General features: G+C 39.5%; 1 protein-coding gene across 1 annotated transcript in view; it reads left to right on the top strand.

The window, feature by feature from the left end:
* OPRM1 (opioid receptor mu 1) overlaps positions 1-26,651 on the top strand; it is a 161,656-nt gene that overhangs the window by 19,723 nt on the left and 115,282 nt on the right. Inside the window, exons 2-3 of the mRNA XM_044924064.2 lie at positions 16,717-17,069; positions 18,254-18,774. Coding sequence (XP_044779999.1) covers positions 16,717-17,069; positions 18,254-18,774 — 874 coding nt within the window. The remainder of the gene's footprint in view (positions 1-16,716; positions 17,070-18,253; positions 18,775-26,651) is intronic.

Raw genomic sequence — 26,651 nt, 5'->3', positions numbered from 1 at the left:
TAAAAAAATTCAAACTATCCAGGCATTTTACTTGCATAGCAACAAGCACCCAAATATTTCAAGTATACGACATTAAGCTTATTTTATCCTTGACAACTGTTCTAAAGCTCAATTCCCTTTAAAATAAGGATAAGGGCTTCCCTGGTTGTCCAATGATTAGGACTCCACACTTCCAATGCAGAGGCCCTGGGTTTGATCCCTGGTCAGGGAACTAGGATTGCACATGCCACATTGTGTGGCCAAAATTTTTTTAAAAGATACAATATTAAAAATTAACATTTTTAAAAAAGAAATTTCATTTAAAAAAGTAAAGATAATGGTCATAGTTGTTTTAGATACTAGTAAGATTTTTGTGAGCATTGGTTTACACAAAGGTATATATAAGTGTTTGTACTTTGGCCACCTCATGCGAAGAGTTGACTCATTGGAAAAGACTGTGATGCTGGACGAGATTGGGGGCAGGAGGAGAAGGGGATGACAGAGGATCAGATGGCTGGATGGCATCACCAACTCAATGGACATGAGTTTGGGTAAACTCTGGGAGTTGGTGATGGACAGGGAGGCCTGGCATGCTGCAATTCATGGGGTTGCAAAGAGTCGGACATGACTGAGCAACTGAACTGAACTGAAGCCTTACTGTACTTTATAAAAGTTATTATTTCTCACATAAAAAACTTATATCACATGGTACATACTGTGCAGTGTAATGTAACAAAGAGCATAAACTATAACAGATATGGATTTAAATTCTGCCTCTGCCACAGCTATTCTTGAGAGTTATTTAAGCTTCATAAAAGTTGGCTTATTCATCGACAAAAGAAGTGACATACAGATGGCTAACAAACACATGAAAAGATGCTCAACATCACTCATTATCAGAGAAATGCAAATCAAAACCACTATGAGGTACCATTTCACACCAGTCAGAATGGCTGCAATCCAAAAGTCTACAAGTAATAAATGCTGGAGAGGGTGTGGAGAAAAGGGAACCCTCTTACACTGTTGGTGGGAATGCAAACTAGTACAGCCACTATGGAGAACAGTGTGGAGATTCCTTAAAAAACTGGAAATAGACATGCCTTATGATCCAGCAATCCCACTGCTGGGCATACACACTGAGAAAACCAGAAGGGAAAGAGACACGAGTACCCCAATGTTCATCGCAGCACTGTTTATAATAGCCAGGACATGGAAGCAACCTAGATGTCCATCAGCAGATGAATGGATAAGAAAGCTGTGGTACATATACACAATGGAGTATTATTCAGCCATTAAAAAGAATACATTTGAATCAGTTCTAATGAGGTGGATGAAACTGGAGCCTATTATACAGAGTGAAGTAAGCCAGAAAGAAAAACACCAATACAGTATACTAACGCATATATATGGAATTTAGAAAGATGGTAACAATAACCCTGTGTACGAGACAGCAAAAGAGACACTGATGTATAGAACAGTCTTATGGACTCTGTGGGAGAGGGAGAGGGTGGGAAGATTTGGGAGAATGGCATTGAAACATGTAAAATATCATGTATGAAATGAGTTGCCGCCAGGTTCGATGCACGATACTGGATGCTTGGGGCTGGTACACTGGGACGACCCAGAGGGATGGAATGGGGAGGGAGGAGGGAGGAGGGTTCAGGATGGGGAACACATGTAAACCTGTGGCGGATTCATTTTGATATTTGGCAAATCTAATACAGTTATGTAAAGTTTAAAAATAAAATAAAATTTCAAAAAAAAAAAAAAAAAAACGAAAAAAAAAAAAAAAAAAAAAGAAGTGATAATGTGCAACTTAAAAGTCTGTTACAAAGATTAAGAAAATTCAAGTTAACTGCTTACAGCCATACCTAACCCAGAGTACCCATTCAGTAAATACTGGCTATAATTATAATACTCAAAAAATAACACATCACCATCATAATTTAATTTGTTTTAATGGTTATTGTTAGTGGTAATATAATCACCTCTTTACAGCTGTGAGAACTGAAGTTCAGCCACTTCCCCCAGGTCAAAAGACGTGGTGCTCAGATCCGTTTACTGTGCTTTGCTTAGTCGCTCAGTCATGTCTGACTCTGTGATCCCATGGACTGCAGCCCTTCAGGCTCCTCTATCCATGGGATTCTCCAGGTAAGAACACTGGAGTAGGTTGCCAAGCCCTCCTCCAGGAGATCTTCCCAACCCAGGGATCAAACCCAGGTCTCCTGCACTTCAGGCAGATTCTTTACGATCTGAGCCACAAGGGAAGCCCAAGAATACTGGAGTGAGTAGCCTATCCTTTCTCCAGTGGACCTTCCCGATCCAGCAGTTGAATCAGGATCTCCTGCATTGCAAGTGGATTTTTCACCAGCTGAGCTACCAGAGAAGACCCTCAGACCTGTGTATCCTATTTCAAAATCCAATATTCTTTCTACTATGCTATGCTGAAGTATCTTACTCCTAACGTGATTAAGAAGTCAAATTTGGAGAAAGTGAACAAAATCAAGGTAGTTTTAGTTACTCACTCTTGGCACAGTATTTAAATAGGGTTGGTCTTGCTCTTAAGATTAAGTAAACAATTGGTATGACTGGAAAATTGCCACAAATGTATAGTCTTACCATGAACGGTAAGATTTTTGTTTCTTAAGCTCCTAACACTTAAGATCTTAATTAAAAGAACATCAGATAGTCATTTTACATTTTTTCCCCTAAGTGGACCATTTTTAAAGTCTTCATTGAATTTTTTATGTATTGCTTCTGTTTTATGTTTTGATTTTTTGGCCTCAAGGAATGTGGGATCTTAGGTCCCCAGTCAGAGATCATGCATTGCAAGGCAAAGTCTTAACCACTTGTCCTCCAGGGAAGCCCCAGATAATCATTTTTAAGTTCAAAATACCTCTGAAAGATATTGAAAATAAACCTGATAAATATAAACCAGATGACTACAATTGGGCAAGTAGGTCTTTGCCTTGGGGACATCTAGACCTAAAGACGCACATTGAACAGTCCCTGTAGGGATGGAACGCATCACAGGTGAGAGGAGTTAACCTAGGGAGCACTGAGGATGCAGCTAAGGAAGCAGTGCATGATCGTAGGCTCTGAGAGAGGCGAGGAGCCCTGAAAAAAGCTGAGATAGTATCCAATGTGAGCTCTCAAAGCCCCCAGGTCCACCAAGAATGGATTCTGCCTGCTACAGACACTGGGTAAATGTATTTGCCAAGATTGCAAGGGTGCAGACAGCTGTTGTAGCTACCATGCCCCCCAGGTAGCCTGTAGCCGATCCATGGACATCACTGGTAGATTCCTAAGGCTTCCCCCAGTTGCTGGTTGCTGTTGGCCTGCTGCTGCTGATCCCTTCTGATGCGAGCACACTCTACTATCAACGCCTACCAGCCAAAAGCCACTGGGAATATACCTAGAGGCAAATGAAATTGGACATTAATTTTGCTGCAGCAAAATCACAGGGATTTTCATTTTTGTTTGGTGATTTAGAAGAGGATTCAAGAAAGCAGAGCTCTGTCTGGATAGGATGCTGTCTCAGAACAAGAAGAGTTTGACACATGGGCATCAAAGATTTTTTTAATATAGGAGGCAGAATTAACAGAGTAGAGCTAGAGTTATCACTGACTAATAAGCAATTGTCACTTAATGTTAACCAGGAAAGGGAGATGTCTGCCTTTTTTATGGTTCTGAATGATTTTGGTTTTATCTCTAACCAAGCATGATTATAGAATCCACCTGTTTTTGTCTTATTGCATCACAATCATCATGAAGAGTTCTCCTCTAAGGCTGATATTCTATAGAATTGTGTTCCACAAAGAAATATCACAACCCAGCTGTCAGTAACTAGACTTGCTTCCTGAAAGCTGTCAGGGGCTTCTTTTCTTTCTCTCTATCATTCAGCCTCACTACATTAACATGTCATCTGCTCTTTTCCTTTGGCAATAGGGGAGGGGGAAAAAATGGTGATCAATGAGGGAATGATAAGATGACATGGGATGGGGAGGTATCATTTATTTTTGATTTGTTCTTAAGGAGTAGGGAATACTTTAAAAACATGAGATGAATGGGAATTTCAAATTTAAAGAAATTATATAGATGTGGGCTTTGGGGTCAGGAGAATTGATCCTGTTGTTGACAGACACATTGCAGAGTACAGATTGAGTCCGTTCGCTATACTCCACAAACTTACAGAAAAACAACAAAACAGGTGATCCTAATACAATCCACACATATATTACATAGCACGAAGATTTCATGTGCAAGCTTTGCAAAAGGTTGAAATTTGTTCTCAAGTTCACAGATAGCACAAGATTTGCCTTTATTACATGCTCAAAGTGAATACAAAATGATCTTTCATTTTTAAGATGACTGGAAACAGGCACAAGATTTTACTTTGGCCCCTTTATTCCACCTTTCAGAAATCTTTTTTTTTTTTAAAGAACACAAGTTCAGTTCAGTTCAGTTGCTCAGTTGTGTCCGACTCTTTGCTACCCCATGAATTGCAGCATGGCAGGCCTCCCTGTCCATCACCAACTCCCGGAGTTCACTCAAACTCATGTCCATCAAATCGGTGATGCCACCCAGCCATCTCATCCTCTGTGGTCCCCTTTTCCTCCTGCCTGCAATCCCTCCCATCATCAGAGTCTTTCCCAATGAGTCAACTCTTCGAATGAGGTGGCCAAAGTACTGGAGTTTCAGCTTTAGCATCATTCTTTCCAAAGAACACCCAGGGCTGATCTCCTTCAGAATGGACTGGTTGGATCTCCTTGCAGTCCAAGGGACTCTCAAGAGTCTTCTCCAACACCACAGTTCAAAAGCATCAATTCTTTGGCGCTCAGCTTTCTTCACAGCCCAACTCTCACATCCATACATGACCACTGGAAAAACCATAGCCTTGACTAGACGGACCTTTGTTGGCAAAGTGATGTCTCTGCTTTTGAATATGCTATCTAGGTTGGTCATAACTTTTCTTCCAAGGAGTAAGTGTCTTTTGATTTCATGGCTGCAATCACCATCTGCAGTGATTTGGGAGCACAAGTTAAAAATCAATAAATCAATGAAATAAATTTTTGAAAATAATAGATAAGTTCCCGGTAGGCAATATGAATGTTTAAACAGTCCTATTAAATGTCACTCCTACTTTCTCTGCTGTTTGAACCAACTGAGAGATAGCACAAAATGAATCAGCAAAAAAGTCAACTTTATTACTGAAAAATACTTAGCTGATGTGACATAGTTATGCAATAATAATGGCTTCTTAATTATAAACCCAGAATGAAATACAGTATCCCACAAACCTGGCCCACTGGCAACCTCCCCATGTGGGGACCAGCCCTTTTACAATTTGGAACCTGGATCAGTGGAATATACCGTGTTCCCTTTTAGCAGTTGAATTTCAGAGAGAGAGAGGAAAAGTGGCAGAGCTGTACATAACCAACTCTTTATCCTAAACACATAAACTGGATAAGTTGCTCCTTTTGAAAAGAGTAAATGATGAAACAGCGAGATCCGTAGTGTTAAGGGTTGCTGATGACGTTACTCTCAAATTATAAATTCAGAGGCAAGTGACAAATGCTGAAAATGACCCCATGAACAATAGAAATGTGATGGGAGGAGAAGAATTGTCATTTTTCATCCCAAGGATAAACTTATGTTCAGCTGTTTTTTTGATACGTATCAAATACATTTTTTAGATAACCAAATAAAATAAGCATTTTTTTAGTGTCTCCCATGTGCTGGGCTTGGAAGAGCTGCAAGACTCAAATTCTACCTGAGGGATTCTCTGTGTGTTACAGGGAGGCAGCATGGGTGAGTGAACAGACCCAGGTGAACAGTAACTCCCGTTCTGTCACTTACGGGCTTTATAACTTTGAGTAAAGTATCGGATCTTTGAGGCTTAGTTTGCTCATCTGTAAAATGGGGATGATAAAGTGCCTTTCCCCTCAATGTTATAAATTTGTTTAGTGCAACGCCAGGCCAGTAGCCACTATAAATGAATGTTTCTCTTCTCATGTATAAGAAGTTTAGAAGGATGTTAGCCAAAATGCTATCTCCGGATTATAGCATTCCATTTTGTTTCCTTTGTGCTTTCCTGTATTATTTATTTTTACAATAAGCAAGCACCTCATTTTTTAAAAAATCAAAAATACATTCTGAAGAAAATCTATATTTTTAAATTATTAAAAGGAAATTTCAAAAATGTTTCAACAACCACATAATAAGAAAAGTCTTTATGAAAGATAGATGCAAAACACATACATACACACACCATAAAGGAATTCAATTTGACAGTTTTAAGAAACAGAAAACCATGATGAATAAAATTAAACACTAGCAGCCTGAAAGAAACATTTACAGTATCCATTTTAATCTCTAACAAGTCAATAAGAAAAACATGATCCAAAAATGGGCAAAAAGTAAAAACAAATTAATACAGAAGGCAATATAACTCATCAAGGAATACATTAAATTATTTCAACCTATAATCATTAAAATTTTAATTAAAATGATAATGACACATTATATATCATTCATAGATTGGTAGATATTTTAAAGTTTTTGACAATTTTGCCTTATCATTTTCTATAGGAAAGTAGAAAAATAATTTAATTTTTTTCTAGCTTTGTTGATCAAAATTTATTTTTATTAAGACTATAGAAAAATGTCTTCCCATTCTACAAGTTTATATAGAAATTGTAATGTAAATTTTTAATAGTGTTAAATTTGGGGAAATTTCTATCAAATTTATTTCTTATATGAGCTATAAGATTTATAAGGAAATTAGGTATAAATGTGATTTAGTGTATTAGACTATATAAAATATATGAGTTCACATATAGACATACTCATAGCTGTGGTACTGCTACAAACTTGTTCTTTCAGAAGCAAGAATTCTGATAAATTCTATTTCAAACAATTGACATCAATACTATAGTCTATGAATAAATGCATTTTATGTTGTATAATCAAATATAATAATGGAAAAGAGCCATTTTCTTGGATATTGATAAAAATCAAATCCCTCATTTACAAAAATGTGTCCTCTGATTAGAAGACTTTTCCACAGACTAGCTTCTGGCTCTGACATTTTAAAAATTCATTTCTCATTCACATCCTGAAGTATTGTATCATTATATAACATCTTCATATCCTCTCTCCTTCTCTCCCTTCCTCTCTCACTCTCTTCTTTTCTGTCCCTTTATGAAACTTTGTTCTTCTCTGCCTTCAACATTCTTCACATTTTTCATCATACAGAAAGGCAATTTCATCCACTTGCATGATTGGAAATACCATCTAGAGCTTGATGACTTATAAATAAATTGCCCAGCTGAACGGCAAACATATATTCAGGTATAATAGTTATGTTTCTTTTGTTACACGACATAATACACTCAAAATTGAACTCTTTATCAAAACCAAATCTCCTTTTCTTCTTATCCTTCTCTGTTAAATAATGATATTACTATCCATCCATTCTTGCATGCTGAAATTTGTGAGTTCTATTTCACCCTTCCTCCTTTACTCCTTATTTCTAAAAATATAATTAGCTTTTGCCTTTCTAATTATCTCAGCTCTCCATTCGTTACATCTTCTTCAGTGATGTTATTGGTTATTTTGCTATTACTGATTGTTATGATGGCGATGGTCATGGTGTTTGTAGTGCATAAGAAAGAATAAGCACCCTTTGAGACATTGCTTCAGCAATACTTGAACCGTGAACTTCCAGATGTTCAAGCTGGTTTTAGAAAAGGCAGAGGAACCAGAGATCAAATTGCCAACATCCGCTGGATCATGGAAAAAGCAAGAGAGTTCCAGAAAAACATCTACTTCTGCTTTATTGACTATGCCAAAGCCTTTGACTGTGTGGATCACAATAAACTGTGGAAAATTCTTCAAGAGATGGAAATACCAGACCACCTGACCTTGAGAAACCTATATGCAGGTCAGGAAGCAACAGTGAGAACTGGACATGGAACAACAGACTGGTTCCAAATAGGAAAAGGAGTACGTCAAGGCTGTATATTGTCACCCTGCTTATTTAACTTATATGCAGAGTACATCATGAGAAACACTGGGCTGGAAGAAGCACAAGCTGGAATCAAGATTGCTGGGAGAAATATCAACAACCTCAGATATGCAGATGACACCACCCTTATGGCAGAAAGTGAAGAGGAACCAAACAGCCTCTTGATGAAAGTTGAAGAGGAGAGTGAAAAAGTTGGCTTAAAACTCAACATTCAGAAAACTAAGATCATGGCATCCAGTCCCATCACTTCACGGCAAATAGATGGGGAAACAGTGGAAACAGTACCAGACTTTATTTTGGGGGGCTCCAAAATCACTGCAGATGGTGATTGCAGCCATGAAATTAAAAGACGCTTACTCCTTGGAAGGAAAGTTATGACCAACCTAGACAGCATATTAAAAAGCAGAGACATTACTTTGCCAACAAAGGTCCATCTAGTCAAGGGTATGGTTTTTCCTGTGGTTATGTATGGATGTGAGAGTTGGACTGTGAAGAAAGCTGAGTGCCGAAGAATTGATGCTTTTGAACTGTGGTGTTGGAGAAGACTCTTGAGAGTCCCTTGGACAGTGAGGAGATCCAACCAGTCCATTCTGAAGGAGATCAGTCCTGGATGTTCTTTGGAAGGAATGATGCTAAAGCTGAAACTCCAGTACTTTGGCCACCTCATGCCAAGAGTTGACTCATTGGAAAAGACCCTGATGCTGGGAGGGGTTAGGGGCAGGAGGAGAAGTGGAGGACAGAGGATGAGATGGCTGGATGGCATCACTGACTCGATGGACTTGAGTCTGGGTGAACTCTGGGAGTTGGTGATGGACAGGGAGGCCTGGTGTGCTGTGATTCATGGAGTTGCAAAGAGTCAGACATGACTGAGCGACTGAAGTGAACTGAACTGAAACATTGCACTTGAGAATCCTAGAGAAAATTACAGATGTCCCCAAAAAAACCTGGAAACATAGTGATGGAACTTGAGAGAGAAGTTGTAAGTCAACTACATGGAATTGATAGGTTTAGATCATGGATTGTAGGAGAGTAAAACAAAGGAAAAGGAGCAAACTTGGTTCTCCTTAAAAAATATGGTTCTGTTACCACATTCAGTATAATGAGAAAATATCTCAAAATTCCCAGTATACTCCCAGCATGGGCATCTTTGAAAAGAAGATTAAAAACCTTTGCATGCCTACCTCACTTTAGCTACATAGTGGCTGACTATATCAGCAATGCACATCCAGAAATACACATGGTACACAATGCAGTTAATGCACAGAAGGTCATTTCAGTTTTTAATGGAGCCTAGGGAAGGGCAGAGAAAAGGTCTCAAACATTTGTACATCTCTCTATGCTTAGTTTCTTCCACCGTAAAAGAAGGTAATCAAATGATGTAGCCCTCAAAGCCCCTCTCAGATCTCACTTCTCATCACTCCATGACTTTCTATGACCAAAGTTCTTCTCAATTTGACAACCGAATGACAAGGCAAAAAGGAATACTCCATGTTCACTTTTACTTCAAAAGCCATTGATTCCCGTAAAAAATTTGTTTCATCTTACCATAAAAAAATAAAATAACCCAAGCCCTTTTTCCTGTATTCAGTTTCATTTACTGGTGTCCTTCTTGTGCTGGATTCTATGCTGAATGGATAATCTATTATGGTTTTAAATTTTTCTGTTCATGCTGTCTTTCATATTATACTTGCATTGAGTGGTTATATCACAGTATCATCACCAAAATTTTTATGTCTGTTGCACTCAGTGCAGTAGACAATAATTCTACTGATAGTCTATACTCTAAAAATGTATATTCTACAGCATATGCTTGAGCTTCTTCAAAAAGCAATTTTCTAATATTGACATTGATAGAATTGTTTTATTATATTTTGAAGTTTTCCTTGTTGTTCCATCAGTATTAAAGAAATGCCTAAGGATATATCATAATTTGATATTAGTGGTAACACATTTGATTATTTTTTATGTCCAAAACTTTCAGATTCTAAAATGAGAGAATTTCCTTTTCTCTTAGCACTCTCAAACTTGAAAGCTAAAGTGTTTCTAAATTTTAAAAACCAGTCCTTTAGAATAAAAATAAAACATTGTTATCTATGAAGGAAAGGCTGAGGTAAATGTTCTAATACTGTTTTTCAAGTAATTCGGTCTAAAAAGATGAAAATCAATATTTCAGGAAATAAAAATCTAAAGTCACAGATAAGAATATTTCATTCAATGACAATGGTTTACATACATCAGAGGATTTAGCATCATATTTTTCTATAGTACATCAGTGTTATCTATCACAGAATATGGGAATCAAGGAAAAACATGTTTTTTCATATGAACTTTTGAGGAGATAAATGTGCTGAAGTAAAATTTTCAGAAATCAAAAACAAAAAAAAAAGGCAGGAAATAAGCAGTTTCAAAAGGCATAATGCAAAAAATTATTAAACAGAGTCTCTTGGCCATAATGGAAGTCTCATTTTCTTTCCTCTGCACTGACGTGCCTCCCTGTTCTCTCCTAGTCCTCCACCTCAGTTTCCAATTCCAACAAGAGGATTTGAAGAGGCTTTTAAAATGCATGCAATAAAATAAGAGAAATGAAAAAGAAAACAGGCAAATCGGAAGCCAAAAGAGAATGAAATGATGAGATTAGCCGGAGACTCAGTACAATAGAAATATATTCGATTCTAGTGCCTTTAGAATTCTATGCAATTATTAAAAGGAGCCACACATTTCACTCTGATTTTTTCTAGCACCAAATGCAAAACTAAAAACACGATCAGTTATTCATTTCACATTTTCTATTTATAAAGTACATCCATTGCCTGAAGAAAGCAGATTTTTGTCCCTTTTCCATCCGAAGGCTATTTTTCCCTTGAATTGTCATTAATGTATCATGGAATAAGAAGAAAGTAGGAATACAGAGAACAACAGCAAAAAAAGTAGGTATAGATGAAGAGAGAGCACCATTCAATCAAAAAGACCCATGGTTGTTAGACTCTGGTGATACAGGGGCAGAAAGAGGCAGTGTGTCTTTGTTTAATTTCCTGTAAACCTAGCTTGGTCTTCTCTTCTGAGGCAAATTAGCAAACAATAGTCACTTTTCTGCCTTCAGGGCTCAGAGATCTAAGAATACTCCTGTTGCATTTTACTAACATAAACTCATTGGAAATTTGGTCACTGACCACATTAAGACCACTTGCTGCTGCTACTGCTAAGTCACTTCAGTCGTGTCCAACTCTGTGCGACCCCAGAGATGGCAGCCCACCAGGCTCCCCCGTCCCTGGGATTCTCCAGACAAGAACACTGGAGTGGGGTGCCATTGCCTTCTTCAAGGCATGAAAGTGAAAAGTGAAAGTTAGGTCGCTCAGTCGTGTCCGACTCCTAGCCACCCCATAGACTGCAGCCTACTAGGCTCCTCCATCCGTGGGAAATAAATGTAAATAAAATGTTTTAGAATATTTTATAGTAAAGTCAGAAATCTCTTGTTTGCTCCACTAAGGTAGTGGAGAACTTAGCAGAAAATAATAAACTAAAATATAGTCTCTTTCTGTGTTAATGCCTGATGACAGTGTATCATAGGTTTTGGTTCTTTTCAATCCCTCTCTCGCTCTCTCTCTCACTCTCTCTCTCTCTCTCACACACACACACATACACACATTTGCCTGAGACAACAGAATGGTCTAGATAATAGAAGAGAGATTCAGGTGGGTACTCATATGTCTACTTTCTTCTTCTAAATAATAACCTGAAATGTAGGACAAGTGACTTTATTTCATTTGATTTATCCAATTAATCATGAGTATCAAAAGATGACACTCTGAGGTTTTTTTCTCTATTAAAACTGTGAATTTTTCTACGTGAGCGTAAGTGGATATAAAAGTCATGACAGATATGAAAAAGTATCCAAGCACAGTGCTGAACATAGAAAAGGGGCTCATTGAATCCTCACAGAGTTAGATAGCTTTCTTCTTCACAGATAAACAATAAAAGAGAAAAAAGAAAAACTCCATTTGTCAAAAACATCAAAGGGCAGAAAATCAGCCCCCCAAAAGATAAAAACATCCTGTACATCCCAGTTGGTTCTATTGTGAACTCCTTAAAAAATTAAGAATACACAGAAGAACTGTACAAAAAAGATCTTCACGACCCAGATAATCATGATGGTGTGATCACCCATACTCACCTAGAGCCAGACATCCTGGAATGTGAAGTCAAGTGGGCCTTAGGAAGCATCACTACAAACAAAGCTAGTGGAGATGATGGAATTCCAGTTGAGCTATTTCAAATCCTGAAAGATGATGCTGTGAAAGTGCTGCACTCAATATGCCTGCAAATTTGGAAAACTCAGCAGTGGCCACAGGACTGGAAAAGGTCAGTTTTCATTCCAATCCCAAAGAAAGGCAATGCCAAAGAATGCACAAACTACCGCACAATTGCATTCATCTCACATGCTAGTAAAGTAATGCTCAAAATTCTCCAAGCCAGGCTTAAGCAATACATGAACCGTGAACTTCCAGATGTTCAAGCTGGTTTTAGAAAAGGCAGAGGAACCAGAGATCAAATTGCCAACATCCACTGGATCATCGAAAAAGCAAGAGAGTTCCAGAAACACATCTGCTTCTGCTTTATTGACTATGCCAAAGCCTTTGACTGTGTGGATCACAATAAACTGTGGAAAATTCTGAAAAAGATGGGAATACCAGACCACCTGACCTGCCTCTTGAGAAACCTGTATGCAGGTCAGGAAGCAACAGAACCAGGCATGGAACAACAAACTGTTCCAAATAGGAAAAGGAGTATGTCAAGGCTGTATATTGTCACCCTGCTTATTTAACTTATATGCAGAGTACATCATGAGAAATGCTGAGCTGGAAGAAGCACAAGCTGGAATCAAGATTGCATGGAGAAATGTCAATAACCTCAGATATGCAGATGACACCACCCTTATGGCAGAAAGTGAAGAAGAACTAAATAGCCTCTTGATGAAGGTGAAAGAGGAGAGCGAAAAAGTTGGCTTAAAGTTCAACATTCAGAAAACTAAGATCATGGCATCTGGTCCCAACACTTCATGGCAAATAAATGGGGAAACAGTGGAAACAATGTCAGACTTTATTTTTCTGGGCTCCAAAACCACTGCAGATGATGACTGCAGCCATGAAATTAAAAGATGCTTACTCCTTAGAAGGAAAGTTATGACCAACCTAGACAGCATATTAAAAAGCAGAGACATAACTTTGTCAACAAAGGTCTGTCTAGTCAAGGCTATGGTTTTTCCAGTAGTCATGTATGGATGTAAGAGTTGGAAAGAAAGCTGAGTACCGAAGAATTGATGCTTTTGAACTATGGTGTTGAAAAAGACTCTTGAGAGTCTCTTGGACTGCAAGGAGATCCAACCAGTCCATCCTAAAGGAGATCAGTCCTGGGTATTCATTGAAAGGACTGATGCTAAAGCTTAAACTCCAATACTTTGGCCACCTGATGTGAAGAGCTGACTCATTTGAAAAGACCCTGATGCTGGGAAAGATTGAGGGCAGAAGGAGAAGGGGATGACAGAGGATGAGGTGGTTGGATGGCATCACCGACTCAATGGACATGAGTTTGAGTGGACTCCAGGAGTTGGTGATGGACAGGGAGGCCTGGCTTGCTGTGGTTCATGGGGTGGCAAAGAGTCGGACACGACTGAGCAATTGAATTGAATTGAACTGAAAATAGGTAGAGAGCCATGTGAAGCTCATGATGGTATATGAAACTGGCAAGATGGATTCTGGAATGTGGGTGGGGTAGGTGTATGCTAAGTAGTGTCTGATTCTTTGCAACCCCTTATGACCCCATGGACTGTAGCCCACCAGGCTCTTCTGTCCATGAGATTATACAGGCAAGCATACTGGAATGGGTTGCCATTTCCTCCTTCAGGGAATTTTTTAAACCCAGAGATTGAACCTGCATCTCTTCTGTCTCCTGCACTGGCAGATGGATTCTTGACCACTGAGCTACCAGAGAAGTTCATCCTCTTTTCATGCATCCTTGATCTTTTTTGTTTTTGGACAAAGACAGGGTCATCACAACTCAAGAATTAACTCAAAAACACAATAGAATAACAAAAGGTTTACAAAGCATATCTCTGCAAAAGTAGTTAATTCAGGGTGGCTTCATTTAGTACATGTGGGTCAAAATTCAATGAGGTTTTGGTAACTGGGGAAATAGCTTGAAGAAGGGGTTTGAAAATAAATAGGAGTTATAGCCACAAACAAGGAAGGACATTTACAAACAAAAGATATATATGGAGCACAGAAGAATAGATGAGCTGCCCATGAAATGAGCTTCCTGACGCCCTTTCCCTAATATATCACCTGAAAGCTCCATAAAAATCACTCTGTTGGATCAATCATTGAAGGTTCTGAGAATATATTTTTTAAATAGTTTTATGGCAATTCATTTGGATTCATATTGCAAATAAGCTACTATATCACTTAGAACAAAATTTCAGAAATACATACTAGGAAAATTTCCATAGGATAACTAGGAAGGAGAAAAATAGCTTGGCCCACTACCTAGAGGAAAAGACCCAATTCAGTGACTATAGCAGGAACCATCAATGTCAGGAAGGCCCTATAGTCCAGGGGAGACACTGTGGGAATATGTCACCTATCCCTCCCAGTTTGTTTTGTCCACTTTGCCACCAAATTCATCTATGACTCAGTAAGAAGTAAAAGGCCCGAAGGATGGGTGAAGGATTGTGTGTTGACATCCAGGAGTTCAACTCAGACCCACCCAGGTAAACTGAACAAGAAAGGTGGCCTTCCTTCGGCTCCCTTCTTTGGCACACTTGCTAACTCTGGTGTACACACTCTGATAGCTTGTAGTGTGAGTCTAATCATTCATGTCACTTTCCGGGGGCAATGTTCATACCACCACAGAGAACAGAACAAAATGAAAAGCTCATGTTTGCTGGACAGCATGACCCCTTTTCTGATCAGACTATTGCTTTAGATTGAAGCCTTTGAAGCTATACTGGAGGCAACTGGAATTCTCAGACCTTTAGTCTTATATTATTCATTCACATATTTTGGAAACTGCTGAACCCCTTTTTATATGTTGCTGTGATTCAAAGTGTGAGTAACTGAGATAAGAATACTGCCTATCTGTAGAGGAAGGATCTTTGAATAAATGGAGAAAATGAAACATCATTGTTCCCATAAGATGCCAAGCGAAGTAACTTTTATAGACAAATATTCACTTTTTCTTTTATGATGTGAGACTCTAACCTAATTTTGTTTCACAAAACATCTCATTCTAAAGGAGGAAAGGCTTTTTTAACTGAAATAATCATACATTAATAAACACGTGGGGCTAAGATGAGCCTGAAGAAAAGGTTAGAAGTATGATGAGTCATAAACTGACGGTAAAGAAACTGATTATTTAACATAAAGCACTGTACTAAAGATAAGCTGTGGAATGTACATCTATTGCCTGAGATGGAGACTAACGCAGTCGAGTGTGCTATGGTTTAGCTAGCAAGGTTTGGAAAGGTTGGTTTATTTTTGTTTTCTTTCTGCTTTGAGGGAGAAATTTCTGCTAATAAACAACATCAAAAAGTTTAAAACTTCTTGAACATCAAGGTCAATTACTCAAAGGTCTTAAAAGTCGTATCTTTTGTTTCATTTTTGATTTTTTACTTCAGAAGATTTGGGTTGGGAAGATCCCCTGGAGAAGGAAATAGCAACCCCCTCCATTAATCTTGCCTGGAGAATCCCATAGACAGAGGAGCCTGGCGGGCTACAGTCCATGGGGTCACAAAGAGTCAGACATGACTGAAGCGACTTAGCACACAAGCACACTACAATCAAACTGGTTTGCCTCTTCAGAGATCAAACCCATGTCTCCAGCATTGGCAGGCAGATTCTTTACCACTGAGCCACCTGGCAAGCACACACACACACACACACACACACACACACACATATATATACTCTTGTACAATTACATTGTTCCATAGTTTTAGTTGTATGTCTGAAATTTTTCTCTTACTTATTTAGAATTAAATGTATTATTACCCACTGTGTAGATACTTGACTGAGTGCTCCCTGAGTCTATTACACTTATCACAGTGCCTGGTACATTTTTTTAAAAAAAGCAAATAAACCAATAAATCAGTATGGCAGCTATTCTTATAACCATTTTACAGATAGCAAAACAGGTAAGTAGAGAAATAGGCACATGATTATAAATGGCCAACCTAGTACTCTGAAAGCGGATAAGGAAATGGCACCCCACTCCAGTACTCTTGGCTGGCAAATCCCATGGATGGAAGACCCTGGTAGGCTGCAGCCCATGGGGTCGCGAAGAGTCGGACATGACTGAGGGACTTCACTTTAACTTTTCACTTTCATGCATTGGAGAAGGAAATGGCAACCCACTCCAGTGTTCTTGCCTGGAGAATCCCAGGGATGGGGGAGCCTGGTGGGTTGCCATCTCTGGGGTCACACAGAGTCGGACACGACTGAAGTGACTTAGCAGCAACAGCAGTACTCTGAAAGAGTTCCTTTAAATCTAATCTCAGATGTTTCCACTAATCCTTGCAATTGTTTTTGCTTTGGATTTGGAAGGGTTGTTTGGTTTTTGCCTTTCAGTTTTCAATTTTTTTTATTGAAAACGTCATTGCATTTCACACTGATGGGGTTTTTTTCTGACTCTGCCACTGCTTTTCCCTCATCTGCTAGGTACACCAAAATGAAGACTGCCACCAACATCTATATTTTCAACCTTGCCCTGGCAGATGCCCTGGCAACCAGTACCCTGCCTTTCCAGAGTGTCAATTACCTGATGGGAACATGGCCCTTTGGAACCATCCTGTGCAAGATTGTGATCTCCATAGACTACTACAATATGTTCACCAGCATATTCACCCTCTGCACCATGAGTGTGGATCGCTACATTGCAGTCTGCCATCCTGTCAAGGCCCTGGATTTCCGCACTCCCCGTAATGCCAAGATCATCAACATCTGCAACTGGATCCTCTCTTCAGCCATTGGTCTGCCTGTGATGTTCATGGCAACGACAAAGTACCGGCAAGGTGAGTGATGCTGCGGGCCTCGGGAATGGAGGTATACAGATAGATATGTTGGTGACGTCATGAGCCAAGTAGATTACAGAGTGGTCCTGCTGCTGCTAAGTCGCTTCAGTCGTGTCCAACTCTGTGCGACCCCATAGACGGCAGCCCACCAGGCTCCCCCGTCCCTGGGATTCTCCAGGCAAGAACACTGGAGTGGGTTGCCATTTTCTTCTCCAATGCATGAAAGTAAAAAGTGAAAGTGAAGTCGGTCAGTCGTGTCCGACTCTTAGCGACCCCATGGACTGACTGCAGCCTACCAGGCTCCTCCATCCATGGGATTTTCCAGGCAAGAGTACTGGAGTGGGGGTGCCATTGCCTTCGCCCAGAGTGGTCCAGTGCTGTGCAAACTGTAGTTTTCATGATTCTTTCTCATAAAATATTTTTGAATATTTTGAAATAGGAATTTTCCCTTAAAATTTTAAGTCCAGTGAACATTTTAGAGAGAATATAAACCAAAATCTATCCATTCCTGATTGTTCTGCACTTACTTCATCCAAACGATGGCAGCATAAGAACACAGATCTTTAAAGAGTAATTAGAAAAAAAAATAATAAATAAAGAGTGATTAGAGCTTAGACCCAAAGAACATTAAGTGGAGGCTTGTTTGAAAATGTCAAGTGACTGCCTACATGACAAGTGCATCTTTTTAGACCTTATTTCAGAATGATAAACCACCCATCAAAAAAAGAAGTTAAGGGAATTTGCTGGTGGTCTATTGCTTAGGACTTGGCACTTTCACTGTGGTGCCCTGGGTAGGAAAACTAAGATCTCACAAGCTCTTCAGGATGCCAGAAAAAGAGAAAAAAAAAAGTGGAGTGAAGGCACCCAGTAGCTGGAAACCCCTGTAGAGTCTGGACAGTGATTATATTTTTATGTCAACTTAGACTCCATAGAGAATCTAGCTCGTGGCGAGAGATACATAACGTCATCAAAGTGGACAACCAAATGACATATTTGGAAAAATCATCAGAGATCTGAGGTTTTTTCCATGAATTCTTTAAATCTTCCTTCCAGGATTTGTGTAGCAAGAGCCATAAGTTAACTCGGGTCAAGGCTATAAATTAGAAAGCAAAATGGCAATATTAACACCTGATGATAGCATTAAATGTTCCTGCTAATTCTTCCTTATAATTCTTTTTCTCTAGGTTCCATAGATTGTACACTAACATTCTCTCACCCAACGTGGTACTGGGAAAACCTGCTGAAAATCTGTGTTTTCATCTTTGCCTTCATCATGCCTATCCTCATCATTACAGTGTGTTATGGGCTGATGATCTTACGCCTCAAGAGTGTGCGCATGCTCTCTGGCTCCAAAGAAAAGGACAGGAACCTGCGAAGAATCACCAGGATGGTGCTGGTGGTTGTGGCTGTGTTCATTGTCTGCTGGACGCCCATTCACATCTACGTCATCATTAAAGCCTTGATCACAATCCCAGAAACCACTTTCCAGACCGTTTCCTGGCACTTCTGCATTGCTCTGGGTTATACCAACAGCTGCCTGAACCCCGTCCTTTATGCATTTCTGGATGAAAACTTCAAACGATGCTTCAGAGAGTTCTGTATCCCAACTTCCTCCACCATTGAGCAGCAAAACTCCACTCGAATTCGTCAGAACACCAGAGACCACCCCTCCACAGCCAATACGGTGGATAGGACTAACCATCAGGTATGCAGCTTTTAGGACTGGGTGTACCGACCAGGGATGACATAAAAATTACAGAGCTTTTTAAAGTCCAGCATTAGAATCCATTAGAAGTGGACCAGTAACTCAGGGGTTGAGGTCAGAACAAGGAGGGAGGGAGGAAAGGAGGAAGTTATGATCACTGTGGCCGAGGGACACTTCATTATATAAACCAAGCTCTATGTATTTTGCACATAATCATTTAGATAGAGAGACATTCCAATTACAAATCCATAAATCTGCTAGAAGTCTGTTTTGCCGCAGCCTTTTCGTCTACGCAAGATTAATGACTTCAGCACATTGAAGAAGAGATCCTAATCTAGAATTCTGATTTCCCCTAATATTAGGTGTTTCTTGCATATCATTCCAACATCCCTGTCACTTCTCTTTTAGCTTAATATAATGGTTTTATTTCTTGTTCACTAGAATACAGAGCCCAGCGGAGGACGCACTGCCTTCCTTCAGCTCGTGGATATTCCACCAGGAATAGATGGCCTTTATAATTGGTGGGCTTCCCTGGTGGCTCAGATAGTAAAGAGTCTGTCTGCAATGCAGGAGACCCGGGTTTGATCCCTGGATTGGAAAGATCCCCTGGAGAAAGAAATGGCAACCACTCCAGTATGCTTGCCTGTAAAATCCAGAAAGGAGAGTCTGGCGGGCTATAGTCCATGGGGTCACAGAGAGTCAGACATGACTGAAGCGACTAACATGATGACGACGAAGATCAGCGTGGGGATGAGTAGAGAGAGAGAGACAGGGAAAGGCGCACAGACTCTTAACTGCCTTAACTTTGACATAACACATTTGACTTTCAACTACAGTCCTTTGGACCAAACTGGTCATAAAGCCCTAACCAAGGGCAAAGGAGGCTGGGAAATTTAGCAGGGGGTATAGAATTAAGTGACCACTAGCTCTGCCGACAGTGCTTCCGTGGCATCTACCTCTATCCCCAAGTGAAGTCCCTGTCACTTCTCTAAAGCCAGTCCTGCTCTGGTTCTGTGGTTGCAAAGAAAGCATCAGCATTTTGCCCACTGTGGTAATGGGGGACGATGGTCCCAGTGCCACAGAGAAGGAGAAAGAAAGTCAAATGGACACCTTTACTTTGTGAAGTCATTAACTTGTAAATTTTCATGCCAGAACTCAAACCTATTACTTCATAGAACTGAATTAGTTTTATAACAGTATTAGTTATATTAGTATAAAAATTAGTTATAAACTAATATTAAAAATTAGTTATAAACTAAATTAGTTTTATAACTGACTGTAGCCCACCAAGTTCCTCTGTCCCTGGGATTTCCCAGGCAAGAATATTGGAGTGGGTTTTCCATTTCCTCCTCCAGGGGATCCCTCTGACCTAGGGATCAAACCCGCGTCTCCTGCATTGGCAGGTGGATTCTTTACCGCCAACCCACCTGGGAAGCCCAGTCAACATGCCCCTTGAGGTTAATATCATAAAGAGTGACTATTTCCTGGAAGATGTATTCCTACACATAAAAGAGTACAGACGGGAGTCTGCATGGAAGAGGCCAGATTTACACACAGCAGTATAATCACTCAAGAAATCAAAAAAAAAAAAAAAAAGAGAAAAACGTCTGTCTCTAGGCTACTGTTGCCTGTCCAGCCTCTGGTTTTGAAAATTTGGCCTCTGACCTGTTAAGTAAATCAGTCACTTACTTATCAATGTAAGCAAGTAAATTTCCAAATAATGGTGCCAGCATCCCCCAAATCGTGGCTTATGTAATTTTATAAAACAGAGCTCAAATGCAAACTCCCTGTGAAAGTAAATCCTCAAGTCAGAAGCTTAGATAAAGTTTCTAGGATCAGGGAGCAGCCATGGGAATAGATGGCTCCATGACAATCACCCGGAAGCCAAATCAAGGGGGCAGAAGGAGAGCCTGACTCCCTTAAGATGCAGCTGCTTCATCTCTGCTTTCTCTTCTCCCACTACCGCCACCGAACCGACCCCAACCCAGGCTCACCCTTCTAATTGACTGCAGGACTAATGCAATATGGCCCAGATGGATCTGTCATAGGGTCATTAATCCTCATACCCTCAATATTAAATCACGCTCAAATGAACCCAGGAACTGGCAAGCCCTAGGGAGCATGAGGTAATGATGGCAGACCTACTTCCAACCAAAGGGAAGTGATTAACTTATTATGTCTCATTTCTAATTCCATTTCCGAAAGGAAAGCCAGAAAGAAATGTTTTCCTACTCTGCTTCTTTCTTTTTTTTTTTTTTCTTCATCATCAAGACCTCTAAGCCTGTTCCTTTTGCTAAGCATAGCCCCTTCTCAGTGGCTATGGAAATCTTGTGAATAACTTAAAGTGGGTAGGCATTTAAATAGATTTTTCTCTAAGGCGAGGATAATAACATTAAAGAATGCAACTTCAAACTCTCAGTCCTAAACTATGGTTCAAATATTTTACATTGGAGAAATATATTTCCATTGGAACAAGACGATGGCCATTACAAAGGATTAGTTCTTTCTCCTTAAGCACCAGCTCATATCTTCTCTCTTCTTTGGAGTGTGGGTATTGGTCTTATACCCTGGACCACTGCCGGAGCTTCATGTCACATTTGATCCTCTCAGCATCCTTCACTTGCCTTGCTCTCCTGGCAAGACAGCTCCCAGCCTGTCTGCTGGAGTGTGTTTCCCGAGTTCACCATGAATGCCCTCCAGCTGTCCTGCCACTGGCCTTGAGTCCCCTCCAAATCCTGCATTTCCACATCCGTGTTGTCCTTGCACAGCCAGACAGAGGAGAAAGGAAGCTAATTAGGGGAGCTCTGTTCTGAGTAACTAAAAGGTTTGTCTTAAAAATACATCCAATTAGGGCTTATCTTCATTGCTGCCTCTATGAAGCAGCATCAGTGTCAGATAACAGCAGAAACACATTAGCCCTAGAGCTGGCTGCTTTCCCAAAATGCCCAGCTGGGAGAGTTGGACAGAGAAGAGCCGCTGCTGGGGAAAGAGGAAAAGACATACTGACATATCTGAAAATTAAGATAAATCTAATATCTCTCCATTGGTGTATCATCGTTAGAATCAAGGCAGTTACACACATACACCTGGAACAATATATGAGCCTTTGATGGTCACGTCAATAATATATCAAAACGGTAAAATTATTCCAGGAAAAAATTGAAGACTTTATGGCTGTCTGTGTGGGGTTAGTGGTACAGAATCTGCCTGCCAATGAAGGAGACACACGAAACATGGGTTTGATCCCTTGGTCTGGAAGATCCCCTGGAGAAGGAAATGGCAATCCACTCCACTATTGCCTGGAAAATCCCATGGACAGAGGAGCCTGAGAGGCTACAGTCCATGAGGCCACAAAGAATCAGCCACAACTGAGCAATTGAGCACACAGAATATATAGGACATAGTTGATTAGTTTATAAAATCAGTATCTGACAGGCAGGTTTTGTTCTTTCTTTTTTCTTTTAACTCATGAGCCATCATGTTATGAGACAGAGCTAATTGGATTCATATTAACTTTTGAACTGCTTGTTTTAAATGTATACCATTGTAGATATTTATGTCCTGACTTTGTCTTTGTATTTTCTCCAAGAAATGTGTTATTCTATCTATGTCACATCTCAAGCACATTAGTCAACTTCATATTCTGCAGATCAGAGATCCAATATCAAACCTTCCCAGGGTGTCTGTACTCTGACAACTGTATACTGAGACCATGTCCATACAACGCAAAGTCAAGTGGAGAGGTGGCAGTTATCAAGGTAATTCAATAAACCTTATAAGAAAGTTTTGTGCCCAGAATAAACTTTGAGTCATATAGATAGGTAAGGGCTACTTGGTCAGTTCTGGCTGCATAACAAATCATTCCAAAATTTATTGGCTGACAGAAGCCATTTACTTAGTTTACAATTCTATTGATCAGTGATTTGGGCTGAGCTAAGATAGGCAGTTCTCCCCAGTCTCAGCTGGGCTGTCAGCCAGCTGATCTAGTGGCCATAGTAAGAATGGCTGGCTCTTCATGGATCCGCATCTTCTGTCATTCATGTTAGCCCAGGAGTGTTCCCATGGTGATCACAGATTCCAGACTCAAAGGATGGGAAAACAGACTCCACCTATAGATGTTCGGAGCTGCAGTCACATTGCAAAGGGAAGTGGATGTAGGGAAGTCACTGTGGCCACATCTGATCACCATCTACAGTAGCACATGCTGCCTGGGACGGGCAAGTCAGAGCTTCCTGAGAGGACAAACCACATCTGCCTCAGTCTTCCATGAACCTCCAAGTATCTGAATACATGAAAGACCTCAGAGGGCTCTTGGTATTTCAGGAGATATGGAAGGGGCCAGAATGATCCTTTTCTTGGAACTGATTGACAAGCTAAAGGATCGTGTGACACCCTGACTTATTTCATACTTACCCTTCAATAAGAGGAAAATATTCACAGGAGGGATTCTTCATTTTTTCTCTCCAGCCTTTAGTCCTCTAGTCCAGTTACACCTTTCAAAAATTTTCTTACATTTGTGCTTGTCTTCTAATTTTAAATAAATGCTAGTGATGAGGAAATCAAGAACGAGACTCAGTGCCCTAAAGAGGTCGTGTCCTGGCTCATTGTGGGGAAAAAAAAAAGATAGGTTCATATTCTTTTGTGCATTCCAGGGTCCAGCCTACTGCTCCAGCATAATGCGTGATTTATGTTCAACTTGTTGTCTTTAAGTCTTCTAGATCTTTGTTAGGTAGACTTAGGTAAAGGTCTTCGTTTTCCATTTGCTGTCAGTGCAGTTTAATTTCTTTGTATGTGTACCACCCTTTTGTTGTCCTCATTGGATTCTACTTGGCTTCAAAACACTTCCATCGTTTGCTCAAATCAGTCCAGGTCCAGCTCAGACCTGAGACGTCAGCCACTACTGACCTGCCTTCCTGTGTGGTTTCCACCCTAATCATATTCTCAAATGCATTTTTGTTTTGACAAAAGATTGATTTATTAATGCATAACATTATATAGGAAAAGAGAATTCTATTATATCTACTGGATTGTTATTAGTATTCAGAGTTTGTATTAGCTATAGCTATAATATTAATAATAATGGTATCTTATATAATAGCATGCTGATTAAAAAGTACTTTTATCATATCAGCTTCTAATAATAACCCTAATGGGTAAACATGAAAAAAATAAATGTTCAGGGAGGTTAATAATTATATAATATCAAATCGTCAGTAAGAGGTAAAACTCAGACAGACATGTAGAATTCTAATATTTTCTTAACTTTTTATTTTGTACTGGAGTATTAACAATGCTGTAATAGTTTCAGATGGATAGCAAAGGGACTCAGCTGTACATATACATTTACCCATTATCCCCCAAACTCCCCTCCCATCCAGCCTGCTGCACAACACTGAGAAGAGTTCCCTGTGTTATACAGTAGGTCCTTGTTGGTTATCTATTTTAAATATAGCAGTGTGTATATGTCTATCCCAAACTCCCTAACTATCCCTTCCCTGCAACCTTCCCCTCAGCAACCATAAATTCAATCTCTGAAAGTCTTTTCCTGTTTTGTAAATAAGTTTGTTTGTATCACTTCTTTTTAAATAGAATTCTAATACGAATCCAAAACTTTCCTCTGTTATCCCACAAAATACCATTGTGCATTCAAATATTAGGGTGTTCTCAAGCAGAAGATTTCAAGCTTTACTATGAGCTCCAGAATAATTTTGGAGTAACTCTAAGAAAGACTGGTCCACTGAGTCAGGGTAGGGTCCAAAAATCTGAATGTTGAATAAAGCACTAAAGTGAAAACTCTGAATTAAAATATGACTTCATCCAAACATTATCACAGTTACTGGTGTGTCTAACTTGAGTAACCCATTCAGTCAAGATGACTGGCCCAATGTTTTTCACCAAATGAATCTTGTGTTTAGTAAAATGATACAGATATCCTTTGATAAAGCCTTATCAATCAGTGAGTCTTATAGGAGAAAGTAAGACAACAGTGATAAAGCTAATGTTATGTTGCTGCTGCTAAGTTGCTTCAGTCGTGTCCAACTCTGTGTGACCCCATAGATGGCAGCCCAACATGCTCCCCTGTCCCTGGAATTCTCCAGGCAAGAACACTGGAGTGGGTTGCCATTTCCTTCTCCAGTGCATGAAAGTGAAAAGTGAAAGTGAATTCGCTCAGTCATGTCCGACTCTTAGCAACCCCATGGACTGCAGCCTACCAGGCTCCTCCATCCATGGGATTTTCCAGGCAAGAGTACTGGAGTAAGGTGCCATTACCTCCTGCCAACTCCTCATGGATACGGTAAGCCCATTCCTAAACCCTTGGGTTACTATTTTTAAAGCAGTTTCTTGACATTTTAATCAAAGTAGCAAGTCAAGAAATGACATACTTTGCATTTGTATTAATTATATAATTAATAATTATATATTAATTATATAATTATAATTAATTACATATTAATTATAATATTATATGTTAATTATATAATTATATATTTTATATTAATACAAACTATATTATGCCTAGCTAAACTAAAAGCGGAAGTCTAGTTTGTCAAATCAACTACATCATTCTCAAAAGTCGGCTCTCAATGTTTTTTACAAGACATCTGTGGAGAGCCAATTTAAGATGGAAAAGTATTTCAATTCCATGACAAAAGACCCAAAATGAGAATAGCTCACAAAATTACCATGCTTGGCTACATTAATACATATTTTATGAATGGGGTCAAAGTGGCCATGCTTGCAATTCTTTGACTTAAAAGGAAAACAGTCCCAGTTATGAGTGTGTATGAGTGAGAGAGAGAGCATGCATGTGCGTGATATAGGTATGCCTTTATGCATGTGTAGTACTAAAGGATATCTAAGTTTAAAATGAATCCCACCATTCATAAGTAGCAGAAGAAATAATTATGTTTCTGTAAATTGACTACAGTCTGGGAAAAGAAAATATTGTTTACTTGGAAATATGTTTATTCCCACAAAATATTTGGCTACTAGTAATAACTGACCTGAATAGACATTTCTCCAAAGAAGGTATATGGATGGCCAACAGGCACATGGAAAGATGCTCAATATCACTAATTATTAGAAAACTGCAAAGTAAAACTACAATGAGGTATCATTTCACATAAATCAGAATGATCATCAAAGTCTGCAAACAATAAATGCGGGGAAGGCATGGAAAAAAAGGAATCCTCCTCCTACACTGTTGGTGAGAATGTAAATTGGTATAGCCACTATGGAGAATAGTACGAGTTTCCTTTAAAAAACTAAAAGTAGAGTTATCATACAAGCCTGCAATCCCACTCCTGGGCACATATTCAGACAAAACTCTAATTCAAAATATACACTCACTCCAATGTTTATTGCAGCACTATTTATAGTAACATAAAACATGCAAGTAATCTAAATGTACATTAAGAGATGAATGGATAAAGATGTGGTGTATATATATACAGTGGAATATCACTCAGCCACAAAAAAAAAATTAAATTAACACCATTTGCAACAACATGGATGGACCTAGAGATGATCATACTAAGTAAAATAAGTCAGTAAGAGAAAGACAAATAGCATATGTATCACTTATATAAAAATGATACAAATGAAAGTGAAAGTCGCTCAGTTGTGTCCAGCTCTTTGCGACCCCATGGACTATACAGTCCATAGAATTCTTCAGGCCAGAAAATTGGGTGGGTAGCCTTTCCCTTCTCTAGGGGATCTTCCCAACCCAGGGATCGAACCCAGGTTTCCGGCATTGCAGGCAGATTCTTTACCAGCTGAGCCACAAGGGAATATATTTACAAAACTGGAACAGACTCACAGACAGAGAAAACAAATGTATGGTTATCAAAGGGGATAACAGGAGGCAAGAGACAAAT

This window comes from Bubalus bubalis, chromosome 10 (assembly GCF_019923935.1).
Source record: "Bubalus bubalis isolate 160015118507 breed Murrah chromosome 10, NDDB_SH_1, whole genome shotgun sequence".
NCBI classification, from domain to species: Eukaryota; Metazoa; Chordata; class Mammalia; order Artiodactyla; family Bovidae; genus Bubalus; species Bubalus bubalis.
This window is presented reverse-complemented; position numbering and strand designations above follow the sequence as displayed.